Here is a 13,550-nt window from a genome sequence, read left to right on the forward strand (position 1 = left end):
GTCTGTCGTATGCGGAAAAGGAAGGGAAGGGACGCTATGCGCCGTCGTTGCGGTAGCGGAAAGCTCCGTTCGCGCGCCTGCACCGGGTGATACGTCAGCCTCGTTCGATACACGCGGCGGAGAAGAAGAGACGCACAGCGCCTCGGTCTCCTGATAGGCGCGCCGCTCGTCATTCTGCGCCTTGGCGCGGCGGTTGATGTCTGCCACCTCATTGGAGCTTGGGATGCCTGCGCGTGTACGGGGTGTCAGCCACATGCCTCGTTCCGCAAGATTTGCAGGCTCGCACCGAACTGCCAATAGTCGGGCGGCTCCTTGTCGGCTGCAGCAGGCAGGCGAGTCAGTGCTGACTCGGGTGCAGTCGAGCGAGCGAGAATAGGCCACGACGTACTCGGCTGCGCGACACGATGCCGGCCGTTCGCCTGCAAGCGGTCCTGCTGCTCGTGGCGCTGGTCGAGGTACTTCTTCGTCCAGGTAGGCTCGCCCTCGACGTGCTTGCACTCGACGGGTTTGCCCGCGCGCTCAAAGTACTGCCAGAGGCATCGTGTCAGCTAGCTCGCAGGTTGGAAGACGGCTACAACGTACATTTTTGCACTCTGTGCACGGTTCGGCGAGCATCTTCTGCCGCTCGGCCTTGTTTCGCACGGTCTCCTTGTAGAAGCCGCCGTGCTCCGGGTTCGCCTCGACATGACGCTTCGACCTGGATCGCCCGCGACAACAGCAGCGTCAGCGAACGGCTGATCGAGCTCGCGCAACGCAGTGAACGCGGGCGACGCACCCGCTCGCAGCCGCTGCACGCTTCTTGGCCGCCCTCTGCTGGTCGGCGTCGAGCCGCCTGCGTTTCTGGTACTCCTTCAGCCACTTTTGCGCCTCGCGCTTGTCGTCCGGATACGGCGGCATGTTGTAGTGCTGGTCGAGGCCGAGGCGCGCGACGGGGTCTGCGGCGAGTGAGTCTGAATCGAGCGGCTCGGGCGCGTCGAGCTTCGAGGTAGCAGCGGCAGTAGCAGCTCTGCTCGCCCTCGCCTGAAGCTGTGACGCCTGCTTATTGCGCCGCTTTTTGGCTGGACGAGGCGACGCGATGGACCCGTTGTCGATGCCGCCGTCCTCCGGCTCTTCAGTCTTGACCGCCGCGACAGTTTCTGGCTCCTCCTCGGCGGCAGCGCGCTTCTTTCCCTTGTCCTTCTGCTTCGCGCGTGTCTCCTCGGGCGAAAGTGGCGGCGTGCCAAGCGCGCCGAAGAAGCGCAACTCGCGGCGAAACGGCTCGACCTCCGCCTCGTCGTCCTCGTCACTCAGCCCTGGGGCCGGGAGAGCCAGCTTGCCCTTCGCGTCGGACCGACTCGCGCGTTTCTGCGGCGAGGGCGAGCCGGGCGGACCGGCAGATGGGCGCATGCGACTGTTTGGCTGCGCGGACGGCGGCATCTCGAGGCTGTGGCGCTGCGACGGAGACGAGAACGGCGAGTCGTCGCGAGCTGGAAGCGGGGCAGGCGCCTTTTTAGCAGCGCTGACGCTACGCTTCTGAGCGGACGTGCGAGAGTTGGGCGACGGCTGGAGCGGGAGATGCTCCGACTTCTGCTCCGCCTGCTGCGGTCCACCAGGCGACGTCGCCGAAGCGTGGTCGACGAACGGATCGTCCTGCGCCAGCGCAGCGACAGGGGGGGCGTGCTGCCTGCCCGCCCGAGGCGCGATCGACGCCGAGCGCCTCGGGAGCGGTTTCTGCGGCGAGCGCGACGACGACCTCGCTGCGGCGCCGAGGCTGCCCCGGCGGGACTGACCCTGGCCCTGCGACGAGGCCTGCTCGGTGCGGAGGGTGTCGGGCTCGGGCTCGAACGTCGACGACTCGCGGTCGGCCTCGCTGCTGAGGCGCTGGACGGGCGCAGGAGGCACAGCGGCGTGCACGGGCGCCATCGGGCGCAAGGCGACGGGCGCAGGTGCCTGCGTCTCTTCGACGAGGATCGCCGACTTCGAAGGTACGTCGACATCCGCTTCGCCTGACGCAGCGCGCCAAAGCCGCTTCTTGATGCCGGGCGACTTGAGTGCAGAGCGCTTGGTCGGCGAGTGCAGGTTCCAGCGCTTCTTCTTGCCCGACGTGCGCGGCGACGAGCCCGGCCGCGGCGGCGTCGACCCCGCTCCTACACCCGCTTTGCTCGGCGAGGCAGCCTTGCGCGGCGAGACGGGCGCAGCGGGCGTTGGCGTCGCGTGGCGTGCAGCGGACGGGCGAGGCTGTGCATGCTCGAGCTTGAGCGCGACGACAGGCGCCGGCGTTTCGGAGCCGTCTTTCGAGATGCGGCGGCGCTTCTTGACGGGCTGCCTCGCCGTCGAGGTGGGCGCCTGAGCCGCTGCAGCGCTCTGCGGCGGCATTACATCCGTCGAAGTGGCCGACGCAGCGCGCTTCTTGCCCGCCGCTTCGCCCGCCTTCGGCGTCCCGTTCGCCTCGCCGCCCGTCCCCTCGCTGAACAGCTGTATGCACGCCTTTGTCGCGCGCTTCATCCACTGTTTCAGCCGCTCGTTGAGCTGCCCGAGCTCCAACTCTTTCTGCTCGAGCTCGGCGTACAGGCGCGGGAGCTCTCCGCTCCGCGCGAACGCCTTGCGCGCCTCGGCCGTCGCGGGCAGCTGCGCCGGGTACGCCGCGTCGTCCCGCAGGCGGCACAGCTCGTTCTCGTCGATGTGCGGGCGCGGACCGAGCTGTGTGCGCAGGGCAGAGGCACGTGCGGGGTCGAGGCCACCGACGAACTCGTCGTGCGTGCAGAGCTGGTCGAGCCGGTCGTCGAGCGTGCGCAGCTGCGCGCGGTACGAGTCCAGGAGCCGAGGGTACAGATTGACCTGCTCGCGCGCTTTGGTTTGCGAGACTGGAGTCGTCGTCGCGGAGGACGGGGAGGTAGAGGTCGATGGCGGGACGGAGGAGATGGCGACGACGCGCGGATGAACGAGAGCTGGAGCGGTCCGCTGCGTCGCAGACGGCGCCGCTGCGCTTGCTGTTGGCAAAGGCGGAGCAGGAACAGCGGGTGTAGGCGTCGCGACATCGCTCCCGCTCGGTGAGCGCAGCGGCTGCGCGATTACAGTAGCGGACGAGTTGGGCGCGGAAGTGGACGAGGCTGCGGCAGAAGGCGATGCGGGCTTCGAAGTCGCAGAAACAGTCGCTGGCGTGGCTGCAGATCGCGATGTGCGATTCGGGCGGGGCGAGAGAACCGCGTCTTTCGCTTGGCGAGGCACGCTCGGCGCGCGAGGAAGGCCCGACGAGGTCGAGGCGCTGTGCAAGCAGGAGTCAGCATCTCATCGCCTTCCACGCATCTGCAGGACGTACCGAGGCGAAGGCGCCGCAGCGGGCGATGCGGGAGCAGCGGAAGCTCGCTTCGACGCCGACGTCTTGTCGCCATCGCCGAGCAAGGAGCTCAGCTTCGATTTGAGCTCGTCGTGCGCCGCCTCGGCAGCGTCGGCACGGCGTCTCTCCTCCTCCCGACCGATGCGGTGCGCCTCGACCTCGGCAGCACGCTCGTCACGCTCGCTCTGCACCCGCCTGAGTTCCTGCTCGAGCGCCGCGTTGCTCGCCTCAAGCGCGCTGATCTCGTCCCAGCAGTTCGCAAGCTCGACATCGATCGGCATGCCCGCCTGGGAAGAAGCGCTCGAGCCGGACGGGGCGTTCGCTCGAGGCGCAGGGGCGCGCTTGAGGCTCTCGACGAGGTCGAGCAGGCGCTGCTTGTCCTTGACGAGCCCCTCGCTCGTCTCTTTGCTCTTTGCCAGCTCGGTGCGCGTCCACTCGAGCGCCTGCTGCGCCTGTGCGAGATCGCGGCGCAGCTGCGCATTCTCGACGCGGCGCTCCTGGTGCCGGCGAGCGTGTCGGTCGTTGATGTCGGCTGTTGCTGCTGTTGCGGCGGCGGCAGCGGCGGGAGCCTGAGTCTGGGTCTCGTCGAGAGGCAGAGTGTCGCGCTGGGCGAGAGGGACGACGCGGGCTGCACCGTGGAGGAAGACAAAGTCCTCGAGGTCATCGAGCGAGGGAAAGCCGAGGACGTTAACGAGGGCGGTCAGGCGCTCCTGGCGGTCTGCGTGAGGTGTCGTGCGTCAGCTCTGGCTGCCAGAGGCGGGCTGCAGAAGCATGAACTCACCGTTGACATCTTGGTCGGGCGACGGCGAGCGAGAGGGACAAAGCGAGCGAGGAGAGGCAGCGGTGGCCATGGCGGACTCGCGCACTAGCTTAGTGGAGCATTTACGCGCCTGCAGGGCTCTGCCTGCTTCCAGTGGGCGGTGAGTTGGCGCCAGAGAGGGTCGCGCCGAGGACGCGTCGCTTCCGGGGTAACCTCGCTCTCGGCCAGCGTGCGCCAGACTCGAGCAGCGACTGTGCGACGCTCGTCCACACTCAGCAAGACGCGCTCACACGGGCGCACCTCACCCGCCAGCGGCCCGCTCTCTTCCGCGCTCTCGCTCGTCCGCTCGATTGAGCGATGTCGGCGTCGAGTCCGTACAGCCCGCACCAGGCCCAGCTGCCCGTCGCACGGCCCGACGCAAAGGTCAAGCTCACGTGCGTGGGAGACGGTGGCGTCGGAAAGGTGCGTCTCGCTCCGCTGCGTCGCCGTCCGTTCGCCGAACAAGGCGCCGAGGACCCCCGTTCCCTCCTCCTCCCAAACCCTGCTGACTCGCCGAGCGCCCCTGCAGACCTGTCTCCTCATCGTCTACTCGCAGAAGCGATTCCCCACCGTGAGTCTCGCTGCGGCCGCCACGGACCTGCTCCCTCCCTCTCGCAGCGAGCGGTTCAGTGTTCGTCGGGGAAGGACCAGTTCATGACGCACCCTCCCTGCAGGACTATGTCCCTACCGTCTTTGAGAACTAGTGCGCACCCACAGTCTCGCTTCATGCGCCCTTCGGGCTGACCACTCCCGGCCGCTTCCGCGCAGCGTCCTCAACAAGCCCTGGGGCGACAAGATTGTCGAGTTTGCGCTATGGGACACGGCCGGGCAGGAAGAGTACGACCGCCTGCGACCGCTGAGCTACCCCGAGACGCACGTCCTCTTCATCTGCTTCACGGTCGACTACCCCGTCTCGCTCGAGAACGTCGAGGACAAGGTGCGTCTCTCGTTTCTTTCTGTCTCGTCTCGTCGGTGGCGCTGCTGACTAGTGTTGCGGCACATCGCACAGTGGTACCCGGAAGTGTCGCACTTCTGCCCCGAGACGCCCATCATCCTCGTCGCGACCAAGACGGACCTGCGGCGCGACGAGCGCACGCTCGGCCTCCTCCGCGCGCAGGGGCGCCACCCGATCACGCCGGACGAGGGCGCGGCCGTCGCCAAGCGGATCGGGGCGCGGTACGCCGAGGTGAGCGCCATCAGCGGCGAGGGCGTCGACGCCGTGTTTGACCTGGCGCTGAAGGAGGCCATGAGGGGCTTTTCTGGCGGCGGGTTCGGAGGGCTCGTCGGCGGCGGAGGCGGCGGTGCTGGCCGGCGAAGGGCCCGTAAGTGCACCGTCTTGTGATCCCCTCTCCCTCTCTCCGTGTGAACAGACACTTTCCTAGGCCCTCGAGCGGACTGGCTTCTCGCTCCCGACTCCTTCGCACTCGCAACCCTCGTGTATACCTCTTTCCTTGCAAGGTGCTCTCTTCCCTACCCAGTCTTGACCTTGACCCGCCCGTCCCTTGTGCGCAACCACGTCCGCACCGCCGTCCACGCCAGGAAAGCAAAGCACAGCCACACGCTCGCGCCCGTGACGCCCTCGACGAGCGGCAGGTCCTCGAGCGCGCCTGCGGGCGCGCGGAGGATAAGTGGAGGAGGCGGAGGAGGCGGGCAGAGTGCGGCTAAGGACGCGTTGGACGGCACGAAGCGCAGGCGAGACGACGCGAGTGAATGTAGCGATGGCGGCGGAGGGAGCGTGTCGGGCGCGCAGCTCGCGTAGGGCTCGTCTGTCGATTGAGTGAGTCGGCGCGTGCGTCGGCGTGGAGCAGAAACACAGCTCGCACCTTCCGGGCACGCCCAAAAGACGCTCGGGACCGGACCCTCTACGTCGACGATGTCCAGCCTGCGCCCATCATCGCTCCAGCGCCGCTCGACCGGCTCGAGGTACCTCAGATGGAGCGGGACGTCAACCTCGCGCGCCTTGCCCTTTCCCCCGCTCGGTCCCGGCCCATCGAGCCGCACCCACAGCGCAGCCGGAGCGGCTCTCCACTCGGGCACCTCGATGTCGTCCTCGCCCTCGAGCACAAAGCTCCCCCTGCCGCCCGTCGAGAGGTCGGCAGCGCCGAGCGCGCCGGACAGATGCAGCTGCTGGAGCTGGAATCGGTCGGCGATGAGCGTGCGGGGGATGGAGAGGTGCAGCCAGAGAGAGCACGAGGAGGGCGCGGGAGGCTCGGCGGGCGCGAGCGAGAGGTGCAAGGTTGGATGCAGACCGTAGGGCGTCGCCGCAAACGAGGCGTTGAAGGTTGACATTGCGGGCGGAGCGAGAGAGACGATGAGCGGAAGAGGCGGTGCAATAGTCGGCCTCGACAGAGGACTACCTGAGCTCCCGGTGGCTTTCAAATGACTTGCTTTCGGCGTCCCGAGACGCGCCAAACGCCGCAGAGACACATAGAAACTCGGAAGATGCGATTTCATGTGCAAGTCTAGAACCGCTTCTCGGGCGGGATGTAGTGCGTCCAGTGCGGGAACACCTGCTCCATGTTTTCCCAGTACAGGTGCGGGTACTCGCCGTAGAGCAGCTCGGAGATGCCTGGCAACGCGGAGAAGCAGAGGATGCGAAAAGCGTCAGTGGCTGGGATATACTCCGCAGAGGCATGGAAGCTTCTCCTGCCAGAGCTTTACAGGCCTCATGTGAGAGAGACCGCGCAACGCACCCGCCGTCACGCACTGGTACCCATCCGGCGTCAGGTGCAGTCCGTCGCGCAAGAACCTGCCCAACTTGCCCCCCTCCTCGTCCCGCGCCTTCTGCATGATCCGCCCCCACACGTCCACGACGGGCACCTTTTTCCCATCAGGCCCTTCCTCCGCCCCGACTTCCTGCACGGCCTTGGCAAACGCCTCTGTGCGCGCGGCCTCGCGGTCGGGCGTGCGCGCGGGGACGCGCGCGCCGAGGTCGGCGGCGCGCACGGCGTCGTCGACGGGGGGAGGGGTGAGGAGGACGAGCTGCGTGTGCGGCGAGTAGTGCGGCGACGAGGGCGAGCGCACGAGGTCGAGGATCGTGCGCAGGTTGGCCTTGAACTCTTCGAGCGTCATCTGTGCGTGGTTTCGTCGGGCTGGATCAGTCCGGCGCCTACTGCGAGACAGAGAGGGATGGATAGGCCGCGGCGCAACGCACTGACTGGGGCGAGGGCGACACGGCAGCGTCGTTCGCGCCGAACCAGACGATGAAGATGGCCATCTTGGGTACCGGCTCGTTCGAGCGCGGAAGGAACTGTACGTGCACCGTTGCGTCAGACGCGTCTCATGTCGAACTCGACGCAAGAAGCTGAGCTGCAGCGAGACGCACCTGTCGGAGGACTTCGAGGCCCATGACGGCTGCAAAGAGAGGATGGCGGAGTCAGCCTTGGCACTCCCGAGCGGCGTTCGTAAGTGAGTGCGCACTGTTGTAGCCTGTGAAGTTCTGCCAAGTCAGTCTGACCGCTCAGCAGCGCCGAAGGACCCCTCTCTGCGCACCTGAGAATCCGCGATTGATCACGTCCCTAATCCCGCGCACCGTCCCGATAAGCCCGGATACTTCGCGCCCGGAGTAGAATAAGGACGCACAGTTTCCTCTGCCACGCATCGGCGAGCCTCGCGCCCGTCCCACCGGGGATCCATGCTCCCTGGGTGATCGAGTCTGCGGCACCCACTCTCCTCCGTGAGCCTGCGTATCCGGCTCACAAGACCACGAGAGGAGTCAAGAGCTCACCGCCAAACATGACGACCTGGTCCATGAGGAGAGTGGGCTTGGCGCCGTGCGAAGACGACGACGAGGGGGCGGGCCCCACTTGCTCGCCGTGGTCAGCGGGCGGGTGCGCGGTCATGGAGCTCTGGCGGAGGTCGATGCGGGGCAGGAGGAGGGCGAGGAGGGCGAGGAGGGGCGAGTAGATGAGCCAGCGGGGCATGCGACGGGGAGCGGAAGGAAGACAAGGAGGGAGCAAGGTGAGGGAGGGACGACTTCACGCGCTTGCTGTACAAATGTGCAGCCGAGTACAGGACGTGAAGTGCAGCTTTCCGCAGCGCTCACAGAAACAGAGGCAGTGTCTGCAGAAGCGGATGAATGCAACCTCCGTCCTTCGTTCAGCGCAGTCGAGTACACTACAGCGCGCGCCGCCCCTCTACCGCCCGCCCTTGACCGGCGGCTTCCTCTTGCCCTTCTTGCTGTTGGGCGTCTTCTTCGGCGTCCCCTGCTGCTGCTGCTGTTGTGCCGGTGCACTCGCAGGCGTCTTTGCCTCGTCCGCACCCGTACCCGCAGCCGCACCGACGTCCACCTCGTCCGGGTCCGCAGCAGCAGCACCCGCTCCACCACCACCACCACCACCACTCTTCTGCGGCGTCGCGACACCGTTCTTCTCGTCCGCCGACACGGGACCGTCCGCAGCAGCGCTCGGCGCAGGCGTCGACTCGCGACTGGGCGGCCTGTCCGTGATCTCTGCCGCGTCGGGCGCGCCGAGGGGCTTCGCGAGCGCGGCGCCGGGGGCGGGTCCGGGGGCGGGCGAGGTGCCCGCGGTGGGGAGCGGGTTCGAGGGCGAGAGGGTGAGGGACGAGGGGGTCAGGTACGAGGTCGGGGCGAGGACGGCGGCGGCGGGGAGGCCGGTCGAGAGCTTGGCGTCTGTGAGAGCAGGGGGAGGGAGGGAGTGAGTTGCGGAGCTCGTGGGAAGAAGCTGACACCGAAAGAGAGAGAGGGCGCACTCTCTTCGTCGCGGCGCTTGGCAATGTCGCGGTAGACGTCCTTCCAGCGCTCGTGGCTGACCATGTCGCTCGCGACGTTGAATATCTTTTGTCCGTAGCCGGGCTCGAACGTGTTGGCCTCGCCGACGACCTCGACAATCTCGGCCTCGAGCTCCTTTTCGGCGAGGAGGAAGCGCTCCCACAGGTCGTCGCCGATCTGGCCCTTTTGCAAGAGGGTGGTGAGGGACGTCTTTGCGTCGCGGATGGACCAGATGAGCTTGACGTCGTCCATGGCGCGGCGGAGGAGGGCGGCGACGAGGATGGGGCGGGGCGGGGGCGGGTCGAGCGAGAGGAGCGAGACATAGATGTCGCGGGACTTGTGCTGCGGGAACCAGGGCTCGGCGGCGGGCTTGTCTGCGGGGCGAGTGAGAGAGGGGAGGGAGGGGAGACGCGTCGGGACGTGGAAGTGAGCGGGCGGCGGGGACGTGAGGGAGGGGCGAGAGGACGGATACGCACTGGCCTGCCTCCTGCGGTAGATTTTGGAGAAGAGGGTGAGGGACCCGACGAGGAAGACGACGTAGGACAGCGGAGCGAGGATCGAGAGGGCCCTGTACGCGAGACACGAGGTGAGCGGGCGCTGGGTGAGCGGAGTTGAGGGGTGCACGGTGCTCACATGGTGACGAGTGGGTCCCTGCTCGTGACTGCCCCTACAGAGCGAGAGAGAGAGAGCGGGAGAGGCGGTGGGCGGTGCGACGCGACGCAGAGACGAGCGGCGAGCGAGCGAGACGGTGGTTCCGGCGAGACAGGCACGCGCGCGCTACCGAGAGCTGCTCGCACCTGCGCCCCGTTCAAGCGCACTCTGCCGCACAGGTAGTCCCGCCCTCGCCCCCGCCCCTCGCGCACCCGCGGACTCCCCCCTCCCCCGTCCCCCTCTCGTCACTCCTCGTGTCGCCCCGCCCCGCTCCTCGTCCACCCAGCGCCTGCCCGCGCACACCCGCCCGCCCCCCGCGATGAAGTCGCTCAAGAAGAGCCTCGTACGTTCCGCTCTCCTTTTGCCGGCACCCACGCCCACCCGCGCTCACCGCGTTCCCCCCTCCCCCTCGCGCTCCTCGACGATCCGTCTCGATCTCCGTCGCCCGCTCGCCAGCTCAACCGCACTGGGCGCGACGCCAGTCCCTCGGGACAGCAGCAGGCAAACGGCAGGCCCGCACAGCCCGCACAGCAGCAGCAGCAGCAGCAGCAGCAGCAGCAGCAGCCGTCGCAGCAGGGCGCGTCTTCCCCCCTCGGCCAGCAGCAGGGCCAGAGGCCTCCCGCGCCGGGCCAGCAGAGCCAGCAGCAGCAGTACGGACAGCAGCAGCAGCAGCAGCCCGCGTACAGCCAGCAGCAGCAGCAGTACCTCCCCGCCCACCAGCAGCAGCAACAACAGCAGCAGCAGGGCCGCCCCGGCAGCGGCTTCGTCAACCCCGGCCAGCAGCTCAAGGGCGCACAGCAGGCGCCCTCGATCGTCGTCAGCCCCGACAACGTGCGTCGCGCGCTCCCCTCCTGCGCCCCGTTCGAACGAGACCCGGTCGCGAGAGTGGGGACCACCACCCCCACCTCGCGTTTCGTCGAATCCTGAGTCCTGCGCAGACACTGACACGCATGCACCCACTCGCAGGCCATCATGCCGCAGGACCCGCTCCCGCACCCGTCCTCGGCGCCGCACCACCCGATCCCAGGCGGGCCGCAGCGCACGTCGGCCGTCCCCTTCCCGACCGCGGGCGCCTCGCTCTCGGGCGCCGTCTCGCCCCCGCCCGGCCCGAGCGCGTCCGCCGCGACCGCCAACCTCGCGAGCGTCGGCGACCCGAGCGCAGGGGCCGGGGCAGGCGCGGCCAAGGCCCAGGTCGCGGCCAACAAGCTCAAGGCGGCGCAGCAGCAGCAGGGGGCCGGCACGCCCAAGGACACGATCCCGATGGCGAGGACGCCGCGGAAGCAGCGCAGCTCGAGGGTCCACGTCACGGAAAAGGTCGAGCTCGAACGGTTACCCGGCTTCCTCGGTGCGTTGGCTCCCTACGTCGTCCTCCCGCGCATGCACGTGCTCGCTCGTCGAGTCGTCATCGCGGTTCCCGGAGAGGAGTCATCTCACGCTTCGTTTGCGCCGATGTGCAGAGGTCCCCGTCAACGAGCGACACGACCTGTTCCTGCAGAAGCTCAACCAGTGCTCCCAGGTCTTTGACTTCAACGACGCGAGCGCCGACGTCAGCAGCAAGCAGATCAAGAGCCAGACGCTCGCAGAGATGCTCGACTGGATCACGACGCAGCGCGGCGTCATCACCGAGAGCATCTACCCCGAAGTCGTGCACATGGTCCGTCCCGTTCGCGTCCACCTGACACAGTCAATGCTGATGTCGCTCTCGACTGCAGTTCGCGTCGAACCTGTTCCGCTCGATCCCGCCGCCCGTCAACCCGACCGGCGACGCGTTTGACCCGGAGGAGGACGAGCCCGTGCTCGAGCTCGCGTGGCCGCACCTCCAGATCGTCTACGAGTTCTTCCTCCGCTTTGTCGAGAGCACCGACTTCAACACCAACATTGCCAAGCGCTACATCGACCAGCAGTTTGTCCTCCAGGTGCGTGCGCGCTCGAGACTGTCAGGGCGTCGGCGGGTTGGCCGTGGGCGCTGACTCGCACGTTTTCGGCGCGCGCAACAGCTCCTCGAGCTGTTCGACAGCGAGGACCCGCGCGAGCGCGACTTTCTCAAGACGACGCTGCACCGGATCTACGGCAAGTTCCTCAACCTGCGCGCCTTTATCCGGCGGTCGATCAACAACGTCTTTTACCAATTCATCTACGAGACGGAGCGGCACAACGGGATCGCCGAGCTGCTCGAGATCCTCGGGTCCATCATCAACGGCTTTGCGCTCCCGCTCAAGGACGAGCACAAGACGTTCCTCACGCGGCTCCTCATCCCGCTGCACAAGGTCAAGGGCCTCGCGCTGTACCACCCGCAGCTCGCCTACTGCGTCGTGCAGTTCCTCGAAAAGGACGCGAGCCTGACGCGCGACGTCGTCGACGGCCTCCTCAAGTACTGGCCAAAGGTCAACTCGCCCAAAGAGGTCATGTTCCTCAACGAGGTCGAGGAGATCCTCGACGTCATCGAGCCCGCAGAGTTTCAGAAGATCATGGTCAAGCTCTTCCAGCAGCTCGCGCGCTGCGTCTCGAGCCAGCACTTCCAGGTGCGTTGCTCCCCCCTTCCTCTCGGCGCGCGCACTCGGCTTCGCCCTGGCGAGAGCATGCCGTTGACGAGTGAGCTAAAAACGCACAGGTCGCCGAGCGCGCGCTGTACTACTGGAACAACGAGTACATTGTCAACCTCATTGGCGAAAACATCCACGTCATCCTCCCCATCGTCTACCCTTCGCTGCACGCCAACTCGAACGGGCACTGGAACCGGTGCGTCTCGCGCCCACTTGCCGTCTCGATCTCGGACCCAGGTTGCGTTAGAACGGAGACTGACCGCCTTGCGGCGCGCGCACAGACAAATCCACAACCTCGCGTACAACGCGCTCAAGCTGCTCATGGACCTCAACGCCGACGTCTTTGAGCAGTGCTCGGCCGAGTACAAGCGCGAGCGGCAAGCGTGCGTCCGCGCCCTCTCCTTCCCCTCTCTCTCTCTCCCCGAGGACTGACCTCCGCCCCTCCTCGCTCGCAGGGAAAAGTCGCGCGAAAAGGCGCGCGAAGACAAGTGGCTGCACCTGCGCTCTACGGCGCTGCACAACCGGCGCCAGTCGGGCTCGTCCGCGCCGCTGCCGGCCTCGCTGCGGGAAGACGCCGACCCGGTCCCGCGCGGCGCGTACAACCCGCTGCGCGACCAGCAGGACCTCGACGACGCGCGCTTTGACGAGATGGACGAGGAGATGGGCGTCGGGATGAGTGGCGCGCCGGGGGGCGTCTATGGCGGCGCGGGACCGGGACCGGGCGGCGCGGCGGGCTTGTCGCTGCTTGGTGGCGGTGGCGGCGGCGGCGGGGACGACGCAGGGCGACCAGGTGGTGGCGGCATGGGGGCCGGAGCGTACGAGTACGGCGAGGACGCGCACGGCGAGCTGCCGCCCGAGGGCCAGTTCCCCGAGACGCAGCGGAGGCAGGTCGCCGGGTCGCAGCAGCAGCAGCAGCCGCATGTCCGGCGCAAGAGCGTCATCCCGATCGACCCGTCCATCCTCAAGGAGCTGCAGGGGCACAAGTCGTGCGTCTTGTTCTCTTTCGCGCCGGGCTCCCTTCCCGTGACGATAGGAGAGTCTCGTACTGATGTTGAACGTCTGCGCACAGCCTCGACGATGCGCCGCTCATATCGCCGGGCGGGCACCGGACGGGGCAGCCAGGTCGAGGCGGCCTCCCGCCCGGGCAGGGCTAGCTGGACCACGCCCCGCTCGTCGTCTTCGCCGTTTCTGTGCCCTCCCACCGCCCTCTCTTCGCCCCCCGTTGTAGTTTTGTCTCTACGTCACCTAGCCCCCTCCCCTCGTCCCCCCGTCGTTCCCTTCACTTGGTTCATCATCGTCGTCGTCGTCGTCGAGTTCATCCCATCCAATGATACCCTCGCTCTCTCTCTCTCGTCCTCGTTCGTTCAGCTCCCCGAACAATCGTTCTATCCGCTACGACCCTGTGTATCTACGCTACTCTCGTTTCGTTGCTGCGCGAGTGATAGAGAGCGAGCCTCCCCTGAGCGAGAGCAAGCGTGCGCGCGGCCGGGCGACCCTGCGCGCGCCGGGGCC

General features: G+C 67.4%; 6 protein-coding genes across 6 annotated transcripts; 2 read left to right on the plus strand and 4 right to left on the minus strand.

Moving 5' to 3' along the window:
- Positions 1–34: 34 nt before the first annotated feature.
- On the minus strand, positions 35–4,167 carry JCM10292_006470 (uncharacterized protein; the record flags this gene model as incomplete). Its single annotated transcript, XM_076649533.1, has 8 exons — positions 35–77; positions 137–227; positions 287–319; positions 389–527; positions 583–697; positions 776–3,244; positions 3,299–4,034; positions 4,098–4,167. The coding sequence occupies 8 exons, from the start codon at positions 4,165–4,167 to the stop codon at positions 35–37; spliced, it is 3,696 nt and encodes a 1,231-aa protein (XP_076504914.1).
- A 266-nt stretch (positions 4,168–4,433) lies between these two features.
- JCM10292_006471 (uncharacterized protein) lies at positions 4,434–5,457 on the plus strand (the record flags this gene model as incomplete). Its single annotated transcript, XM_076649534.1, has 5 exons — positions 4,434–4,538; positions 4,645–4,686; positions 4,790–4,818; positions 4,884–5,052; positions 5,125–5,457. The coding sequence occupies 5 exons, from the start codon at positions 4,434–4,436 to the stop codon at positions 5,455–5,457; spliced, it is 678 nt and encodes a 225-aa protein (XP_076504915.1).
- Positions 5,458–5,585: 128 nt separating this feature from the next.
- On the minus strand, positions 5,586–6,404 carry PBN1 (Pbn1p; the record flags this gene model as incomplete). The annotated part of the gene is made up of 2 exons (XM_076649535.1): positions 5,586–5,881; positions 5,939–6,404. 2 exons carry the CDS (start codon positions 6,402–6,404, stop codon positions 5,586–5,588), a joined length of 762 nt encoding a protein of 253 aa, XP_076504916.1.
- Positions 6,405–6,577: 173 nt separating this feature from the next.
- Positions 6,578–7,957, minus strand: JCM10292_006473 (SGNH/GDSL hydrolase family protein; the record flags this gene model as incomplete). Its single annotated transcript, XM_076649536.1, has 8 exons — positions 6,578–6,684; positions 6,809–7,187; positions 7,270–7,365; positions 7,441–7,469; positions 7,536–7,544; positions 7,608–7,633; positions 7,698–7,770; positions 7,843–7,957. 8 exons carry the CDS (start codon positions 7,955–7,957, stop codon positions 6,578–6,580), a joined length of 834 nt encoding a protein of 277 aa, XP_076504917.1.
- Positions 7,958–8,251: 294 nt separating this feature from the next.
- Positions 8,252–9,096, minus strand: SEC66 (Sec63 complex subunit SEC66; the record flags this gene model as incomplete). Its single annotated transcript, XM_076649537.1, has 2 exons — positions 8,252–8,745; positions 8,826–9,096. 2 exons carry the CDS (start codon positions 9,094–9,096, stop codon positions 8,252–8,254), a joined length of 765 nt encoding a protein of 254 aa, XP_076504918.1.
- A 718-nt stretch (positions 9,097–9,814) lies between these two features.
- On the plus strand, positions 9,815–13,192 carry JCM10292_006475 (uncharacterized protein; the record flags this gene model as incomplete). Its single annotated transcript, XM_076649538.1, has 10 exons — positions 9,815–9,838; positions 9,952–10,326; positions 10,462–10,840; positions 10,953–11,149; positions 11,208–11,411; positions 11,493–12,017; positions 12,107–12,234; positions 12,320–12,421; positions 12,494–13,024; positions 13,108–13,192. 10 exons carry the CDS (start codon positions 9,815–9,817, stop codon positions 13,190–13,192), a joined length of 2,550 nt encoding a protein of 849 aa, XP_076504919.1.
- Between the last annotated feature and the right edge of the window lie 358 nt (positions 13,193–13,550).

Source organism: Rhodotorula paludigena (genome assembly GCF_050403205.1).
Source record: "Rhodotorula paludigena JCM10292 DNA, Rt_paludigena_JCM10292v1_ctg25, whole genome shotgun sequence".
NCBI classification, from domain to species: Eukaryota; Fungi; Basidiomycota; class Microbotryomycetes; order Sporidiobolales; family Sporidiobolaceae; genus Rhodotorula; species Rhodotorula paludigena.